The sequence below is a fragment of the Sinohyriopsis cumingii genome, chromosome 6 (genome assembly GCF_028554795.1).
Source record: "Sinohyriopsis cumingii isolate HCF-2022 chromosome 6, ASM2855479v2, whole genome shotgun sequence".
In the NCBI taxonomy this organism is placed as follows: Eukaryota; Metazoa; Mollusca; class Bivalvia; order Unionida; family Unionidae; genus Sinohyriopsis; species Sinohyriopsis cumingii.
The window spans coordinates 44,423,176-44,443,677 of NC_142966.1; the positions used below are offsets into that span (position 1 = coordinate 44,423,176).

Below are 20,502 nucleotides of genomic sequence, written 5' to 3' on the forward strand. Positions count from 1 at the left end.
ACAAATTCACGCACTTGGAAAATTAGTTTAAGTCCCGCATATTACCATTTTTATTTAACCATTTTTGTCACAACACGTGTTTTTTGAGTAGACACATGTTTACACATCTCAGGTCTTCAATCATGACAAAAATGGTTGTTAAACTAAATTTGATTGGCACATTGTGCCTTGGAACAAGTGTTATGGCATAGTTTGAACCCTCCATGAAGTAAGTTTTACAAATGCACATATAAAATAAGGGCAACCTAGAAAACCCAAAATGACTGATTCTAGTTGTGGTTCATTACGTTTTTATACATCAGTTTAGCCCTGTGAATCATATGCTACAAAACCATATATCCATATCGGGGCTGATATAAACTGAATAAATAAGGATGAAAAAGAAAGAAATTAAGAAGTAAAGATATTAATTTTGAATACCTCTGTCTGCACAAGCAGACTATGGCATTGACAGACTAGAATGCCCTAATACAACATTATGAAATGAGATAAGAAATCTGGCATAGTAGTCGGCAAACTATTGATTCATCACTAAAACACTTGTGTGTTCATTAGTACTTTCAAGACTGGAAACTCACTTATTTTGACTGCAAGAACAAACTTAAAGACCTAATAATGTTTCCTACCTTAAATATTCTCAGCATGGTTTTTATAATGTTTTCTAATTTCATGGTGTTTGTTTTTGTAATCATATCAGTATATGTTTTTTTTATCTTATAGGTGTTGTCTAATGTTGTAAAGCGCTTAGAGCTTCTAAAGATTAGGCGCTATACAAAGTCCTCGTTATTATTATTATTATTATTGTTATCAAGTAAGTTTGTGCTCGTGAAAAATCATATTTTGGAGCAGATGTATCCAAAAGATAATAACTGTGAACTCTGGAAAATTCTAAATAACAGCGACAAAGATCAGTTTCCCAAAATCTTCAAGCTGACAAAGCTAGCTATGCATATGCCCTTTCAGAAGGAAGCACAGACAAATACTCATACACAGACAAATACTCATACACAGACAAATACTCATACACAGATAAGGAACAGATTATGCTCAGGAATAATTGACAGATTAATACTTATACAGCTAGAGGTGACATCTTTTAAAGATTCTGATTTCAGTAGAACTCTGAAAAGTGGAATATTGAAGTGTTAGGTAAATACTGAACCATGACTGTCTCCTCCTCCCCCTTCTTTTCTATTCTCCCCTTCTTTCGGTGACAAAGGGTGAAGTCCCCTTTAAGATAAGATCCGGGCAGCAACTTTCTTTAAATTGTACATAGGGAACGAATTTGGAATTTCTCTTTTTATGCAGAGATATTAAACCAGTAATGAAGGTGCAGATGGAATAAATAAAATTACCAGAGGATCAGCTATTGGGCAGATTTCAAGGAGCTGAAGTTCATCGCCTTTTGTAAAAAAATTCTTTTGCGTCTGCAGGAAGTAGAATGTGGTAGATTTTGTTGGTATACATCCTCATTCCCATGCCCAGATTTGTTCTAGATGAGATTTTCCTTGCACGAGGAAATTGCTTTATTTCTTCTGTTTTGGAGTTAACATCATCACGTTTTCCAAGTTGAAGTTAGACACGAAATTGGTAATAAGATGTGTTCAAAGCATTCTTGCAGTGCAAAACAAAGGACCTGGTGGCTAAAGTGAGTTATATGGAGCCACCATTAAATAGCCTAAAACGTTAAATAAAATTCACTGACAACCAACAGGTAGTCTGTTTGAAAGTATTTTTGTTTTCTTTTCATCGATGAGAATTGCATATAAATATATGATAACTATATATCTATCTGTAATTTGCATACTGGAAATAAAACCAGTATGCCAACATAAAGGACACCACCTACCTTTCAAAAATGGAAAGACCATAAAGTGTATCAATATGTATCATATCGCAGGCTATGTATCTTGAATTGTATCGATACATGGCTCATGGAATCGTTTCACCCCTAGTTTCAAGATGCCCATCCTCAGAAAGAGAAGTTATTAGCATTTTTGTGTATATTAACTTGGGTTTCAAGATTCCCAACCTCAGAAAGATCATTAGGAACTAATCCAAAAGTTTCAGTATGTGTATGTGAAAAGATTGTGTATTGCATCAGTGCTTTTTGTTGTTGATTTTCCATAAACTACAGATGTTTGTTTTGTGGCACTTAATTAGGTTCTCATACATATACTTACAGACATAGCTTTGATGGTAGGTTGACATCTTTACATTTGAATACAAGAGGACATATCACATTTGACACTGAAAGTGAATTAAAAGAGAACTAAAAAAACATGAATTTTACTTGATAAGTCTGATTTAATTAGTTAATTATTTATTAAAGTGATGCAATCTGTAGGCATTAGTGACATTTTCATTGATTGAAATTTCATTGAATATTGGTATTTATAACATACTAAGATTTTGTTTGGAAAGAAAATTGAACAAAATACACAACTTCTTATTGAAAGTTTAGAATTTCATGATGGTGATTCTAATTTCTGGGTACTAACTACCATTTTTCATGATATCAACATTTCTGTCTAGTTTTGATTCCAATTTTCTTCATGTTCAACTGACGAGCTAATTTTTGGGGGTACTGTCTAGTTTTAAAAAATGGGACCCATGCCTGACCTCACATTATAAACAGGTTAGGGAGTTATCAGGGGAGTGGTGTACAGGGAAACCTCACTCTAATGTGATGGTCAGGTGTCCACAGAGTGCAGTTGTGTAATACACTGTCTTGACAAGTCAATTAAATGAGAAAATTGTGCATGATTATCAACTAGGTTATGGTGGAGTGGGACAATGCATAATTGCATAGCTACAAATTAATTAAATTAAACGATAAATAGTGAAAACACATTGATTACTTATTTTGTATTTAATTTTCTACAGACAACGATGCAATTGCGTATATACATTATTGCAAAATGTTCAATTGATTAAATTTTATATGTATTCATGAACTTTTCTCATTGCCTTAGTAACAGGGAATTAGTAATAATTTAATTTCAATGTGAATAAAGAAGCCTAATTTTTTATTGTCCAGGCATTGATAATGATTTGTCAAAATATATATTTTTTTTAAAGATAACATAAGGAAAGGTTGGACACCATTACAGTTCAGTATTCAGGAGTACATGTGTCAAGGTCCCTAAATGGTATCCGTATGTGTGTGTGTGTGTGTGTGTATATATATATATATATATATATATATATATATATATATATATATATATATATATATATATATATACACATACATACATACATATACACTCTATCTAGAATTTTCTCTGCTAGATTCTGTTCACATCTGAATACTTAATCCCATGCTAATAAACTCAAGAAGCTAATGAAACATACACAAAATATCTTTTACGAATTATCTAGGCACAGACAGCTGGGATAAGATTTTAAGACTTTTTTTAAAGAACTTGATGATGAGTGGCTAACATAATGGTAATGCCTCATGAATATGGCAGTCACTTTCATGTTGTGATTTTTTTATAATTATTAAGCCATGCCTGATAGTTGTAACAACCTTTCACTGTGAAGTTAACTTTGTTGAATTGTAGCTACTTAATTAGGTAAGTAAATTAGTAGATTTGTTTAACAGTGGCAGCTTCTGAAGAACAAAACCATATGCTAGTTTATTGTACACATAACAAACTGAAAAACACAAGTTGAAAGAAAAGTGAATGGCTTTTTTGCTCAAGACAAATTAGAGTAACAGTTATCACTTTTTAAAAAGCTTATGCCTTTAAAAATTAACACACTAACAACAAAGTGCAGTGACTTTTGACATAAATAAAATAAATGTTCACCAACTGAAACATTGAACATCTTTATTGATATGAAAGAACAAATTTTTATTCAAGCGTATTTTTCTTTAAAATATAGCACATCTCACAAGATTAACAAATCAAGCTCTTATTTTCTTTGGCCATCAGACTTTGCAGTAATTAATAAATCATTTAGGAGAAACTGGTAAAGAAGTTATAATGACTGTAGAAACCATGCCAAGACCATTATATCTAAATCCATGTTACAGCAAAGCAAATTATATCAGGTTTTCTCATAGTTACCCTTTATGATATTATTATATTATTATTATTACTATTATTATTATTTTTTGATTTACAGCATTTAATTGTCTCTTTGATGTCCAGAAAAAACAGATTTAAATTGTTGCTGCTATGCATCCATCCACAGATAAATTCTGTTATGCAGATATGAGAATGGGATTTGATGTTTCTCCCCATGACACCAACTAACATAATCACCTATTACCATGAATTTTGTTTATTTTTATACAGAGTTTAAGTAATTTTTATTTTTAGATCTTTTAAACTTCACATTGAATTGTTGAAGTCTGCACTATAATCTTTCAGTGAACTTATTAACTGTTGAATAAAAAGTACATTTCTATACCAGCTTTTTTCAGTGAATTTATTAACTGCTGAATAAAAAGTACACTTTCTCAACCAGCTTCTTTCAATGAATTTATTAACTGTTGAATAAAAAGTACATTTCTAAACCAGCTTCAGTAAGCTAATGTAAAAGATGATAATTATGTATATTTAAATTTTGTTGTTTCACTGCTTCAGTTGCTAATAATGTACTGACTTTTTGCTCTTCTTTTTAATGTGATTGTTTGTATTTTGCTTTTTTTTGTTCTGCTTTTGTCTTCAGATTGTTTATTACTTCATAATGATTCATATTTTGATGCATGCATGTAAAGTTTTCATTATGATTAATACTACTTCATTTTCACTCATACTCTTTGATTTGCAGACACTGATTTGCACTTCATATGGTTTAATATGCCACAAATTGATTTTGGTATAAATTAATTTTGTATATTTCTGTTTGCAAAAGACCAAGAGGCTAATATGCAATAAACATTCTTCTTCAGTTAGTGGAAAAGTGAAAGGGTCCCATTGTTTCCATTGATGGATCATGGATTGGGGATGGTGTCCCATTGTTTCCATTGAAGGATCATGGATTGGGGACAGTGCCCCATTGTTTCCACAGAATGATCATGGATTGGGGAAAGTATCCCATTGTTTCCACGGAAGGATCATGGAATGGGGAAGGGGTCCCACTGTTCTACATCAGGAGCATGCAACTGGGAATGGGTCCCATTGTTTCCAAAATGAAGGATCATCAAATAGGGAAGAGATTACACTGCTTTCACAGAAGGCTTATGGAATAAGAAATGTGTCTCATTGTTTACACTGAAGGATCATGGATACGGAGGGGGTCCCATTGTTTCAACAGAAAGATCATGGATAAGGAGGGGTCCCATTGTTTTCACAGAAGGATCTTGGAATAAAGAGGGGATCCCATTGTTTCCACAGAAGGATCATGGCATAAGGATGGGCTCGCATTGTTTCCACAGAAGGATCATTGTTTGCTGATTATTTAAATTACTCATTTTCAGCAGTCATAAAATTAAGAGAAATGTGTACTCCACAAAAATGAGCTAAGTTGCAGTAATTCTCTTCAGTTTTGATGGATATAATTTAGGATACAGTGGACACAGTATACTAAACATGAAATCAGGAGAAATGTATTTGTCTATGGCAGTGTTTAACTTAGACACATTTATTCCTTCTCATGCAACCATGGTGTAATTATTGTAAACAATATTTTCTGTTAACAATCTTGGAAACCACAAAGCACATAGCATTGTGTTGACAAGGATTTCACAGAAATATTGCCTTGTTTATGAGGTCCCTTGTATGAGTTACAATTATCTTTTCAAACAGAAATGAATTGTAGAGGTAAATGAAGGAATCAGATGCAGTTTGTAATGTTTGATGCTGATTTGAAATATGAATACTGATATGGCATGCTGAACAAAATAACAAAATAATGCAACTAATTATTTTTTATTAACTCTACTTGTCATAGACCAGAAGAGCTCATGGGTTGGTCTGTTGTCTGTAGTCTGACCAAACATTTCCATGTGTTTGTTACTTCTTCTAAACTTCCATGTGTTTGTTACTCCTTCTAAACTACTGGTACATACATTTCTACATGAACATAAGGTCAAATGGACATGGTTTCACTAGAAGACTTCTTATGATGTCCAGTTGGTCTTATGATGTCCAGTTGGTCTTAAATGAAAATGATGCTGGTCTGACCTCCAATATGGCAACTACAGTAATGATCTTGAAAATTTTGTTATTGCTACTTCTAAATGGAAAGCCATGTCTTGAAAGTAACATTTTTTCTTCTACTTTCCAAATGGATGGCTATATCAGTATGGGGTTTTCACCAATAGACTTCTTATGATACCTAGTTGATTGTAATGAAAATGATGGCAGTCATACATCCAGCCACAATGACTTAAAAAGCATATCACTGAATGCATGATAATTATGAAATGGGGTTGTCACCAAAGACATTTTAACGTTGTACACATTGCCCTAAACAAAAAAAGGCGCCAAGCCAACATCCGGTATGTGTAATGCTGATAGCTAATCTGAATATCTTGTTATTGCTGAAGAATGTCAGAGATGATTTCAACATCCAACAGTTAAAAGGAAGAAATGGTCTTGTCTTGGATTCCTGAAAATTCTTTTTGCAAAGTAGAGCATCGGTCCCTTTGAGGGACTCTTGTTTTCGCATGAATTTGTTTATTCCTCAATGATGTGACTGATGTCTCTAAGAAGGAACTCAGATGAAAAGAATTTGCCAACACAGTGCTCCTTAAAATAGCCATTTGGTTCAGTGTTTCACAAATTTTATTCATTATCAAATTCATTTGAACAGAGAAACAGACTTGAAATTTCATTGTACATTCACACGATCTCGAGACAGATAATGGTGATTGGGTGATTTCATAGTAGGCTCTCAGTCCTGTGAATGTGTATTGGTAAAATGATAAAAATAAATAACTTTTTTTTTGCAGGTGAGACTGATGCGCCATCCGTGGTAACTGCAACCAAAATACAGGTAATAATGAAAATAAAATTATGTAAGTTAGTGCTAATTCAGTGTTATTAGTGGCTTTTTATTTTCATGCAAAATGGCTGCAAAAAATATGAAGCCCAAATGCAGAATATAACTGTAATATAGATACAAATCTAAGTATCATGAAATAAGGTAATATTGTGCAAAAATTGATATAAAATAAGTGAAAATGACATTATTTGCATGGTATGAGCTGTATGTTATGTGACACAGCTCAGGGTCTATATTGTTTGCAGGTAGACTCGACTTGTAAGCATGCATACATTTTAATTGGATTCTTTTGCTGTGTTTTTACAAATTAGACTTATTTCTGAGAAGGGGCTTTGAATTTTCAAGCAAAATTTCATCGTGTGTGTGAAGTAAAGTTCTTGTCATAGAACTACAACCTTAGCTATGCATCCATCAGATAAATACGTTCAGCTTAGGCCATCCGGCTATTTCATGGAATATGAAGGAAAACAGTTGCATTATATTCTTCAGTAAATGTATGGTGCATTAATAAAATCTGTGTTGGGGTTTGCACCGAGACGAGGAAATCTCAGTCAAAGGATTATAATTTATGTCTCCCTGAAATGCTGGAAGACAGAAAATGTAACCCCTCAACTGCGATTTCCTTGTCTCAGTGCAAACCCCAGTATAGATTACTGCTTTTGTCCAATTTTTTCCACTAGAAGTATAAGAACCGTCTATTTTTGCAATGTACTGTTTGTACTTACTTGTATGTCAAATCCAACTGCAAACTGCATTGTTAACCGGGCCTAGTGCTCTAATTAAAAATTTAAAACTCTTCACTTTCGTTTTATGCATACTAGGAGATAGAAGATGCTGGTAAGTAAACCAGGTTCATTTATTGATATAGGAAGTATCATTTTACTGTGAACAATCAGCTTATAAAATGAAGGTATTGACGTGTTGACTGAGATCCATTCACTTCTGTGTAGGCCTGATACTGCCCATTGTAAACAAATTACAAATTGCCAGTCTAAAAAATGATGGAATTTATTTCTGTTTTTAATATTGAATGATTACATTTAGAAAGGTAAGGTTTTAAATTTAGTACTGTACGTTCAGCTCATTTAAATCTGCAGTGATTTTGAGTAAAATGCACACTTTGACATTATTCAGAGTGATTTATATACATTTTCAAATTGATTAAAGAATTTGTAAGTGATGGGAATGGCTCAGTCACCTGTCCTTGTTGTGATACTTTGAATAAAACAGATGGTGCTTGATTTTGGTAAATTGCTGTTTGTTATAATCAGAATGATATTACATTTTTGGTCCTTTCAAAGCAAAAGCTCATTAATTTAGGTGATCCATGGTCTAATGAAGGTTTTATAACCAATATTGTCTTGCTTGCATGAAGCAAATAGGAGTCAGGACACAAGTCTGACTTTGAAGTAGTGATTGCATTATGGTTAACATTAAAAATTAGAACTCATTTGTGGAAGTCTGTGAAAGATGTATCATTTGTGTGTTTGGCAGGGAAGACAAGGTAGATTGTTTTGCCAAACCCAAGTCTATTAGAAGGATAGATACAGGTATTGTAAGACCCCTCCCTCCCCCACAGCACAAACACACCAGCACAAATTTAAAATGTCTCTTTTTGTCCATTAGTTTGAAGATTTGTTTTTGGCTATCATTGTCTCATTTTTGCACTGACATGAACAATCATATATACATTTTCCACATGTTGCCTCCTTGACAATTCTGAATCTTTTTAAATTGATTTGGAACATGCTCCATCCTCCCAATCACCCACCAACCCCCCTGCCACCTGCCTTGAGCAGCCACCTGGTGTGTCTAGCTATAGTCAAGTTTTTGCAGATGGTGCCGATGTACCTTCCAATATGGCTTCTGTTATTAAACATAGAAAAATCTTTCACACAACCATTGAGCAGAATTTGAGCAAATTTGATATAAAGGATATTTAGCATAAAAGCTTTCATTTTGATACAACTTATGATGATCCACTATCAACAATGGCTGTTGTTACTAAAAATAGAAACACCTTTGAAAAGAAAGCTGAATGGAGTTTGACCAACTGTGGCATGAAGTCCCTTGAAATTTGTACAAAGGATGCTTTTTGACATAAATATAGCTGCTATTAGAAAAAAATAGAAAAATCTTGGAACCCATATGCAAAAACCACATAACAGAATTTGACCAAACTTAAAGGAAAGCATTCTGGCATGAAGCCTGTCAAGTTTGTATAATTTATATCAGTCTGTCATCAGATATATCTGCTGTTACTAAAAATAGAAAAATGTTAAAACATAGCAAGAATAAAATTTCTTGGTTAACTGCCTTTGCATATGGCTTTTAGCTAGAGGTTGGCCAGGTGAGTGATCTCAGCCCACATGGGCCTCATGTTCTGTTACAATAAAATAACACTGATAAGTTATTTTATATTTTCTAAATAATGTCAACAAACAAATGTAATTGATTTTCTATCCATTTATGTATGAATAGGAACTGCAAATGCAATATCAAAATTGTAGTGAAAAATAAAAAGTCATTTTCTTTTTCTTTTCTTCATAGAATCGGAAGCAAGTGAGGTTTAAGAACTTCATTAAGCAACCTGATTTTTATAACCCGGGCCTAATAGATGTGTATGATGTCCAGTTTGATGACAACAGTGAAGAATCATTAGTCTGAAGACAACAGTCAGTGTGTTTCAAGGACACTGTCCATTTGGTCAGCTGTGAGGATTCTGGATCATCATGTATGTCTTCTGTTTGCCCATCTAGTCAGCAGAATCATAGAGCTGCCATATACTTTTTTTTTTAGCAGGAATCATAGATTTGCAATATGGATAGGTTGTTTCACCTTGTAAGTTTTTAATTATCAAGTCTGTGTGAAATACAACATTGTTATTTTCTAATTATGGAGGTACTGAGAATTTTTCTATGTAGTTACCATATATATTCAAAAATCTAGTCCAACTGCAAACTGCACAGACTCAAACCTATCCTTGCATAATGCTAGCAGATCTGGGTCTATGCAGTTTGTTTGGAGTGATTAGTAGAACAAACAAACAACAGACCTTGATCTGCAGGTGCATTATGCTATGGCAGATCATCATTTTTTTGTTGTTTGCAGTGTGACTTGTAAGCTAATATATATGGTATCTCAAATAAATTAGTGTCGATGGTTTCCTTATGATACTTCTTGTGAAGACTTTTGTAAATCTTGTAAAACGCAACTGATTTGATTTTGTCTTGTCATTGACAAATATGACATGGACTTGCATTCACAGCTTAATCATATGTCCGGTAGGTGCCATTTTTTATACCCACCCCCCACTCCCTGCTATATCCATGTCAGAGGTGGAGATGATAGTGTTGCAGGTGTACCCACAATTGTGTTCACACAGTAACTGGTGAAGGACTTTTTTATGCATTCAAACCAAATTTGGTATGAGGCTTTGCTTCAAGAAGGCCTACACTTAGTTTGATTTTCACCATTTTCTGCTAAATTTTATTGGAGTTACGTCCACGTAAAAATTCTTCCTTTGGCTGCATTATATTTTTGGGGCATTCATGATATATGGACAGATTTCTGGTTAGTTTAATATCTTGAATACAGTAGTCCCTCTCCAGAAAAAAATGGTGGATGCATATATGTTATTCATGATAGTCATGTTCATGACAAAATATGCCTTTCTGTATGTACATGTTCAGTTGGGGTCAAATTGCCTGCTCTCTGCTTCATTATAAATTAACTACATATGGATATTTTTATCCACTGTGGCAATAATTACTAGGAACCCTGAAGACCATTGGATCAAAGAACCACAGTAATAGGGGTTAGGAAAACTTACAGGTTCTTATTTGATATCAAGCCAGATAAATAGAGACTGCATCAGTCTTACTATATACTGGTAAATGTGTGTTTAGAATGCACAGGTCATGTACCTTAATTATTGTCTTTCATTATTGTTTCATTGTTCAGTTTCTGTTGATGTTATTCCATTACAGTTGTTACTTTGTACCAATAGAGGATGTATCGGTGATAAGTTTAAATAATAGTTATGAAATAAGTTTAATGATTTCTATAATGAAATGAATAATGTTATTCAGTGATTTTGAAAATTTTTATTTAATATACGAAGTACTATTTATCACATGACAAAAGTGTGTTTTTTTCCCCTTCTTTTTCCCCAAGCCCATATTAGTGACAGGCAAGACAACATTCTCTTCAGGCACCAAAAGTTTTTCCACAATGCTTTGATTGTGGGCTCAATATCCCAGCTTTGGCATTATTTTTTTTTTCTCAAAAGTGTTGAAACAACTTTAAAGTACCTTTGGATGCCCCAGACCTTTTTCTTTGTTTTTAAATAAATGTACATGTTTGCAATGGCTTCCATTTACAGTCCAGGTTATACATTATTTTGACCTGGAACTGTGTGGCACAAGCTTTGTTGTGAAAGGCAATGAAGTAGGACTCACTGCCATTCCAACTTGGTGTATGCAGAAATGTCAGAGTTAATATCATTTGCATCTTGTATTTTTCTTAATTAAAATTTCAAATGAATTCCAATAAATGTTTTTAAATGGTTATATTGTATGTGAAGCAGATTCTTTGTATTGAAAATGTATTCTTTTCTGGTGATACCTATTATTTTTAATTGTCAAAATATATGAAGTTGATTCTTGACCAAAGGTTTGAGTATGTCAAAGGGTTTGGCAATACTGTACTGTCTGTAATTTCATATACACAATTAATTACTTTTTGTCTTAGTGAGATATTATTCCCTCCATGTCTGTGGCAAAGTATCCATTCTCTTATACACCTCTCCCTCGATAACTCGCACACAACAGGGTCCACAAACATAGATCGCACTATACACGACCTCCAAAAATTGAGAAGAAAAAAATTGCTTTGACATCGAGAAAACCATAATGGGTGGGGAGCAGCGTTAGGGAGCTGGGCTGTTTAATGACTAAATCCTCATTTTACAATCACGACGATAAAAAATTGTAATAATGCGCTTTTTCTAATGAAGTTGTTCGTTATTCTGTTTAAATAACATTTTTTTTTCAAAATATCCAACATATGAAAGATCATTCCAACTGGTTTGAACAACCTTCACATGTACGCAAAAAATCTGTGTATTACATCACTGCTTTTTTGTTTTCTTGATGAGTCTGGTTCCTGTAGTGGTGTTTAATAGTATCTTGCCAAATCGGTAGTCCATATTTTGGGAACTAGACTAACTGTTGATACACCACCAAACAAGATTCCTTTTTTTTCTTCAAAAACACGCAACATTTATTTCATGACATGTCTACGTCGAAACTCAATTTTTTATTGTTCAATTAGTACAATGTTAATGTCGTGATTTCAGTGGAAGTAATAATGAAATTTCTTATCATCCCTGAGAATATCTCTAAATGCCAGTTCAAGAATTTTCTGAAACTCGCTTGCCCACAATGGTCTGTATCTGTGAAATCAAGCTCTGTATTTTACGAAGTGTTCATTTCGCTTGGCTGCCTTGTTATCTTTGATCACAGTTTTGAAAGAGTCAGTTAATTTAAGGTAGTTTCTGTTACATACACAATAACGTTTATTACAGTGTTCGATTGATCAAATGAAGTGAGTTCACCTGACATATGACCGATGCCGCTAGGTTTTAAGTTAGTCCGATTTTTGTGCCTTTTAACTTTTCTTTTATTCCACCTCCTTTTTTGTTATTCAAAAGACATAATTAACATGATAATACAAAGGAGGCCAGCTTTTAATTCAGTGCAACAATGCAACAAATACTTCCACAAGTCAGTTATCAAAATACGGTCAGCACTTAATTAGGTTCTCAGAGAAATGCACACGGACATAGCTGTTATGGTAGATTGACACATTTTATGTTTAATTACAAGAGGACACATTGCATTTATGACGATTACACTTAAACGTAACTAAAAGATTGAACTAGAACACAAATTTCAATTGATAAAAATGTATTTAATTTGTATTTATTTATTAAAGTACTGACTCCACTTGGCGTAAGTGACATTTTCATTGATCAAAATTTCCTTACATATTGTTAATTGTGGTGTACTAGGAATGTTGTTTGGAAAGAAAATGTAAAAAATTGTATGAGCTATTTTTTAATTTGATATTTGATAGTGTTGATTAAAATTTCCAGGTCCTATCTATCATTTTCAACGATAAAACGAGCGATACATCAAATTTTCCATTACCAATTTTGATCGCAATTTTCTTCAAGTTCAACAAATAGAGATGAATTTTGGGGGTATTTTCGGGTTTAAAAAATGGGATCCATGCCTGACACCGCATTATAAGCAGGTTTGCGAGTTATCAGGGCACGAGTAATCGAGGGAGTGGTGTAATAAGTATCCTTTGTAGTAATAATAACTAGCAATCTGTATAGTCGTGCTATAGTTAATACCACCCTTCAGGTCAAAGGAATCTACTCAGATTATGTAACTGATTCAATTGTGAAGTAATTGTATCCCTTGGATATTATTCCCCTGATGGAAATACTTTAAACAATAGTAGAATATACTTTGAAAGGAAATCCCTGCTGTAATTTATCAAGGCAATGTTTAAAATGTTATATACATTTTGCTAGTGATATATAAAATTTTAAGAAAATTTGGAATATTATCATAGCGATTATTTAGATTGAGCATTTACAATTGTAAAATGGACTATGAATAGCAGTATCAATGGAGTTGTGTTCATCAAACAGATGTGATGCAAATTGCTATCACTCAACCCTCTAAGCCATCAGTATTTTCAGTACAAATAAGTGTGTAAATTTTAAGCTATTTCTGCGGGAATAAAAATGTAAAATCTTAATAAGAAAAAGTTCACTGCATGAAAATAAAGTACAGAAAATGATTTTAAATAATGGGTATTCTTAGTGTAATAAGAGGATTTGAAAAAGTATATACCATAGTTGTAATTATAAAATTGTATCATAACTAGCACAATGAGTCCTGTTTAATGTAATTATAGACACAATCTTTGTTAAATATGGTATGTGTACGTTTTGTTAATAGTTTATACAGTAGTCTCCAATGCCCATGGTCAACTTTGAACATCTAGTCAGTGCCAGTACAGAATTTATCTATGCATGAAAAATATTGTAGCTTTAATACACAAAACAAACCTAATTGTTCAAAGCTACCAATGTCATTAGCCTCTCACTGAGGCAGATAGATGTGTATTAATAGACAAGTGTTCAGTGCACACACCACAGATTTAAGTATTTAACTCATTTGCCATGAGTTATGTGAACTTATGGTATATCACTGCATGCATCGTCAATCATGTATCAATCAAGATTTGTGATTTTCAGCTTCTCAGTCGCAACTGAAGAGTTTCACCTGATTTGACAAACATCATCCTGGCATGAAGGACTTTCAGGATTGCACCGTTAGTGCCAATCCAAGCCATCATTGCTAAATATAGGAAAACTTTTAAACAACTACTTTCAAACACTGCTCAGTAGAAGTTTATGAAATTATTTGACGGGGAGCTTACTGGCCCGAAAGGCTTTTTTTAAAATGAAGCTGATCTAGCTAAAAATGGAAGATGCTTGAAGTGACAGCCAAAACACATAAGCAGAATTTGACAAAATTGAGATAAGCCATCCTGTAATGAGAGGCTTTGAAGTTGATACAAATGATGCAGATCATCCATAAAATATGGTCACATTAATATAAATGGACATTTCAGTAACTTAACTCAAATGACCATGAATGTGCTATTTCTGTTACATTTGTAGTTTTGCAAAAGACTATTGTTGTTTTGTTCTTGTTGTTTAAAATTTGTAGATAATGCCTTTAATTGGGGAAAAGTCCAATTTTCTTTGTAGGTAAATCATTTTACATGGATTCTTCTTCAAATTCTTGATTTATGAATAATAACATGAAATAAATTGAATCCAGGTATTCCAGTAAATTTTCCTATTTTATATTATTTCATGGCTTTTTTTCCTTTGTACATTATATAGTTTATGACAGCATTATTTAACCATTTTTATAATACTAATTGTTCTAAAGTTTTTATTTGAAATGTGGATCATTAGTATAAGATAGTTATTCAAATCATTGAAAAAAGATACATTTTTATTTAGATCTTATGTGTACATGATGGATATTAGACATTCCAGGGTTCATATTTAGCACAATTTTTCTGATATTCTATGAATTTTTGTGTCATGGAGGATATTAAATATACAGTTGCATGCTAATTATTTTCTGATCTTATAATATATGCATTCAGAATGATTCATTGATCTTTAAATAGTCGGCAACCAATGCCATTAGGAATGCCAGTTGATCTGAGCAAAACTTGAGATCTGATTTCTAAACTGTTGTACATTATATCATATTTCAATTTACCAGAATATTTAATTTCATCGGGTCTTATTTAGCTTTTGAAAGATTTTTAATTACAAAGATTAAGACACTGAGTATATTTGAACACTCAAAAGATTTTTAACTCATTTAGCCATAGGGCCACACGAGCATATTGTATGGCCTAGAATCCATTGCTTGTCTGTAGTGAATCCTATAGTGATTCCCATTTTCAAGGCGTTCTCAAAGACCATTGAACCAGATTAAACAAAAAGTTGGCAGAAAGCATGCTGGACTGAGGCCATTTCAAATTTATACAAATGATGATGATGTATCATAAATTATGGCCACCATTAATACAAATAGAAAAACCACGAAACAACTTGTCAGAATCATCAAAACCACTATCAGAATTTCACGAAATTTGACTGCAACCATGCGTGAGATTGATCCACAATGATCTACTAAAAGAGAAAAGCCTTTTTCTCATAAATCACGCAACTCAATATTGACCCCTCAGATATGGTCATTCTTTTTAATAATCTATAAACCTTTTAACTTCTTAAGAACTGCTCACTCGAATTTGACCATATTTGAAGAAAAAAAACTTTTTTTGTACAAAGGGTTTTGAAACATGCACAAAAAACTCTAAATGATTTCTCAAAAAAACACCATAAGTTGATAAAAGCACTGCATGAAGGTCTTTCAGATTTGTACAAGCAATGCTTATCGATCATAAATATGGTTGCCATTACTAAAAATAGAATAAAACTAAACGTTTTTGTTTTCATAACATTTGCAATCAGCAGTATTGGAAGAAATTCCTACAGAAATCCTGCTTACCCAAAATTCTTCGGCAACTGCTCCTACGTTTAGTTACTAGGCAGATATCAGCAGAGTGTGCGATTTCAAGCCTGTTTGGGTCTTTTCTTGATGCCCCCAATGCAATAGCAGAACTTGAGAAAAGGGTATATTTATTTGCTCCTCTCCATCCATACTGCCATGATGAATCACTTTACTATGATAGCACAAATACCATTAACCACAGAGCAGTTAAATGTTGTGCCCTTTATTATGACCAAAGACTTTCAGGCCATTACAGGATTTTTTTTCAAATTGAACACATGTTAACTTGTTGAGGGGACAAAAAAACTCAATAGAATAGACAATTTAAATTTAGTAGGCATATTTTAACTCGTATGTGGACGACCTGATAATATTTATGAGAAATTCATGAAATTGTTGTATTTTATTACAATTTTCTGTATGTTTTGGCCAAATGTTTTGTAGGGTGGGTGGGGGGAGAAACTTGTTAGCACATAAACAACTTGAGGTAGATAAAGGAAATTTGATATTCAGCTTTGCATAAATATATAGATGACTGAATTATATTTTGATGCCAGTATAATAAACTTGGAAGTTTGTAAAATATTGTTATTTTAAATTGTTTTGGTCATACAAATGCAAATCGTTTTTTCACCTTTATTTTTTAAAGCACTTTACAATATTTATTAAATGAATTTAAAGCTTATGACATCTTGTGAACGGTAAAATGTTTGAGAATATGGACAATTTATGCTGATTAGAAACTTTTTGGGACATGCATCATGCAAACGGGTTGTCATCAGGGTTTTCAGCAGACAATTCTTATCTGATGGGTATGATTGTGTTAAAATATTTGAAGGGTATGATTTTGTTAAAATATTTGATGGGTATGATTGTGTTAAAATATTTGATTTGTATGATTGTGTTACAATGTTTGAGGGGTATTGGATATTCATATATGATGGATATGATTTTGGTAAAATGTCAGATATTCATATCTGATGGGTATGATTGTGTTTAAATGTCTGATGAGTATGATTGTGTTAAAATGTCTTAAGGGTATAATTGTGTTAAAATATTGGATATTCATATATGATGGATATGATTATAGCAGAATGTCAGATATTCATATCTGATTAGTATGATTTTGTTAAAATTCTGGATATTCATATCTAACAGGTATGATTGTGTTAAAATGTCTGATGGGTATATATTGATATTTGATAGGTATGATGGTGTTGCAGTGTCAGATAGTCATATCTTGTCCCTAAGTACACAGATGTCATGTTCTTTTTAACACCTGATTAGATACATTATGTTTAGTAATATTTAATATTGTCAAAATCCTGGACCAAAGGTTGGACAAGGTCATAGTTGTGAAATATACTTGGGACCCAGGAGGGCACTTTTCATTTGGAATAGACACTCATAGATGCAGTTTGGAATCTTGTATCATTTTGATACGAACTCTGAATAATCTGAGTAGCCTAGCATGCATTTTTTAAAATGTGCCTTCCCTGGGTACCTAGGGAGTTTAAATGGGACAGCCCTTTGGTATTTTACTTCCCATCCTACAAAAGTTAGCTTTAAGTGGATGTAACATACATTTTGAGTTCATGTAACAGGTTTGGTAGGGCATTGTGCATGATCTGATCAGATCTGACACCATGCAGATTATTATGTATATACTCGCTTATAAGTCGAATCCAACTGCAAACTATACAGACACAGATCTGCTGTTGCATCATGCGCTGGCAGATCAAAGTCTGCAGATTGTTAGGAGTAGTAAGTAGAACAAACAACATATACCCTGATCTCTATGGCAGATCAGGATCTTTGTTGATTGCAATTTGACTCCACTTATAAGCAAGTAATAATGGTATGTGCTCCATCCATTTTTGAAGAATGGATGCATTTCAAGATCTGTTTTTCATTTATCAAGAAGTAACTGCCTTTTTTTAATCAACACATTTTTTGTTCACAGAATGCCTTATTGGAATAAAGATAATCACAAGGCAGCAAATATCTCCACTCTAATGCATTAGAAAAAGTAAAAGACAGATAGCATATTCTTTATTATAAATAATTACCCTCGCCAAAAAGATCTTAAAAGACCAGGATTTTGTATTCAATTGAAAAATCAAATGCAGATTTATGTAGATCTGCAGTTGCTGTAATATATGGTTTTTTTATCATTTTTATAAATTTTGCATAATACTTCATCATTGTTTGCAGTCTTTTTATGACAATCTTTCATTTTTCTCCAATTATTACAGACAATGTCAGTCATAGTTAATCTGTTATTAGCCGATATCTGCAAAATATTGCCTTCAATTTTTGACTTCATACCTTTGATAGGATATATACGCCGGCTATTGCTTTATTTACTCGCTTATAAGTCTAGTCCAACTGCAAACAACATAGATCCTGATCTGCTGTAGCATAATGCACCTATAGATTAGGGTCTGTGTTGTTTGTTCTGTTGATTACTCTTAAACTGCACAGACTCAGATGGGCCAGTGCATTATGTGACAGCCGATCTGGGTCTATGCAGTTTGCAGTTAGACTAGTCTTATAATTGAGTATAGACAGTATTATTACTGTTCCAATCTTAAGTATGACATTTTTGCTTGCAAAATAATTGAGCACTCTTTTTTACTTTGGAGCTCATTTTTCTTTAGCGAGAAGAAAGTTCTTCTGTGTCATTTGCATGACATTATATTAATGTTGAAGTCTTCCTATATGAAAATTAATCCTCAATGAAATCTAAATTATCAAGTACCTATTAAATTTAACAAAACAGAGTAAAAAATAAAACATGACTGTATATGTGCCCCAGTTTCTGGACAGTTGTTTTGCATCTGACCTAAATACTCCATTTAGGTTTCATTATCCTTGTGATTAATTAATGACTTAGTCTCGCCAGCAGTAGTATTGATTAACAGTCACTAGCGGTAATTGATTGCCATTTTGGAAACAAATGAGTATAAGCAACCTCATCAGAGGCCATGAGGGTGGAACACCTTGATGACCTTCAATTTAACACAGCATAAAGTCTGAGGGGTGCCGATAAATAAACTGAACAGAGAAGGTTCTGTATTTTTTTAAAAATATTTTAAAGAATGGTTTGATATTTACATAGTTTAAGGATTCAAATAGAAAGTTTCAAAACCTTGTCAGCTTTGCACAGTTTTGAAATTCATTAGGTTTCATTTGTGTTTCAAATTTAAAGTAGAGAAGTCTTTTCACCAGTCAGATTGGGTTCTCAATTTTTCATGAGTTTGAGCAGTCTTGCCTACAATTTTCTTTTATAAATCACAATTTAAGATATATGTTGGAGTATTTTTTTGTTGTTTGTTTTTGCAGGTATTAACTATTTCATCATAATTCTTGATACTTGAAGATTGGTCTTCTTGCATTTATTTAGTTTTTGACCTGTTATAATATCAGAATGCCCTTAACCAGTCAATATGTTTCTTTTAAATTAGTGTCCTTAATGTAAATTGAAAACGGAACTATTTGCACCAAGAATGTTCATTTAATAATATACTAGATCTGTGTTTTCTGTCTGCTGACAAATGTAAATGTTAGCATAATTGTTCTTCGGCTGCTGCCAAATTTTTATGTTATTGCTGTTGTTGTTGTTTCAGAGATGTTGTGATTAGTTAAACACTTGTTGATGAAAATATGAAAGCAATCATGTAAAATATCTGACAGATATTCAGTATGTAAATCAGTCTTTATGTTATTAAAATCATTACACAGAATATATGCAATTTTTTTCATATACATGTGAGTGGCATCAGATGACATTGTATAGATTTTTAGAATATTTCAAGATGCCCCTTGCATTACATAGGTGATGTTAGACATTAAGGAAAGTGTATTTACATATGCAATTATAGACAGTATAATAGAATGAAGGTATAATAAATTGATATATACACCACTGTATTTGCTTTTTGTCTTATATATAAAAATGAACAAATTCATGGATTTTCTTTTGGAATTTTTTTTCTCTAACACATTTAAGTAAAATGTAGTTGTCACTCCATCAGCATCGGTACCTAAAATAAAATTTGATGTGAAAATATTAAATCACACGTGGGAGCTTTCTTCAAATTATGGTTTACAGGTCAGCATAATGTTCTACTTAACTCATTTTCAGCAGACTGTATCACCATCATTTGCAGCAGACTGTATCACCATCATTTTCAGAAGGACTGTATAATCTGATGTATATGATTGTGGTGTTACAGTCTGTTGTCAAAGACACTCTTTTATTATGAAACAATATTGACGTTAGAACTGGGTCATGTTAGTAGAAAAATTGTCTAATCAGCTTGTCTCCACCAGCTTCACATGTACTTGA

General features: G+C 32.8%; 1 protein-coding gene across 1 annotated transcript in view; it reads left to right on the forward strand.

Annotated features, from left to right (window-relative positions):
- The window catches only part of LOC149796828 (uncharacterized), a 275,249-nt gene extending 255,170 nt beyond the window's left edge, over nucleotides 1-20,079 (forward strand). The window contains exons 37-38 of the mRNA XM_089960653.1: nucleotides 6,914-6,957; nucleotides 9,517-20,079. Coding sequence (XP_089816779.1) covers nucleotides 6,914-6,957; nucleotides 9,517-9,633 — 161 coding nt within the window. The 3' untranslated portion in view covers nucleotides 9,634-20,079. The remainder of the gene's footprint in view (nucleotides 1-6,913; nucleotides 6,958-9,516) is intronic.
- Nucleotides 20,080-20,502: the final 423 nt, after the last annotated feature.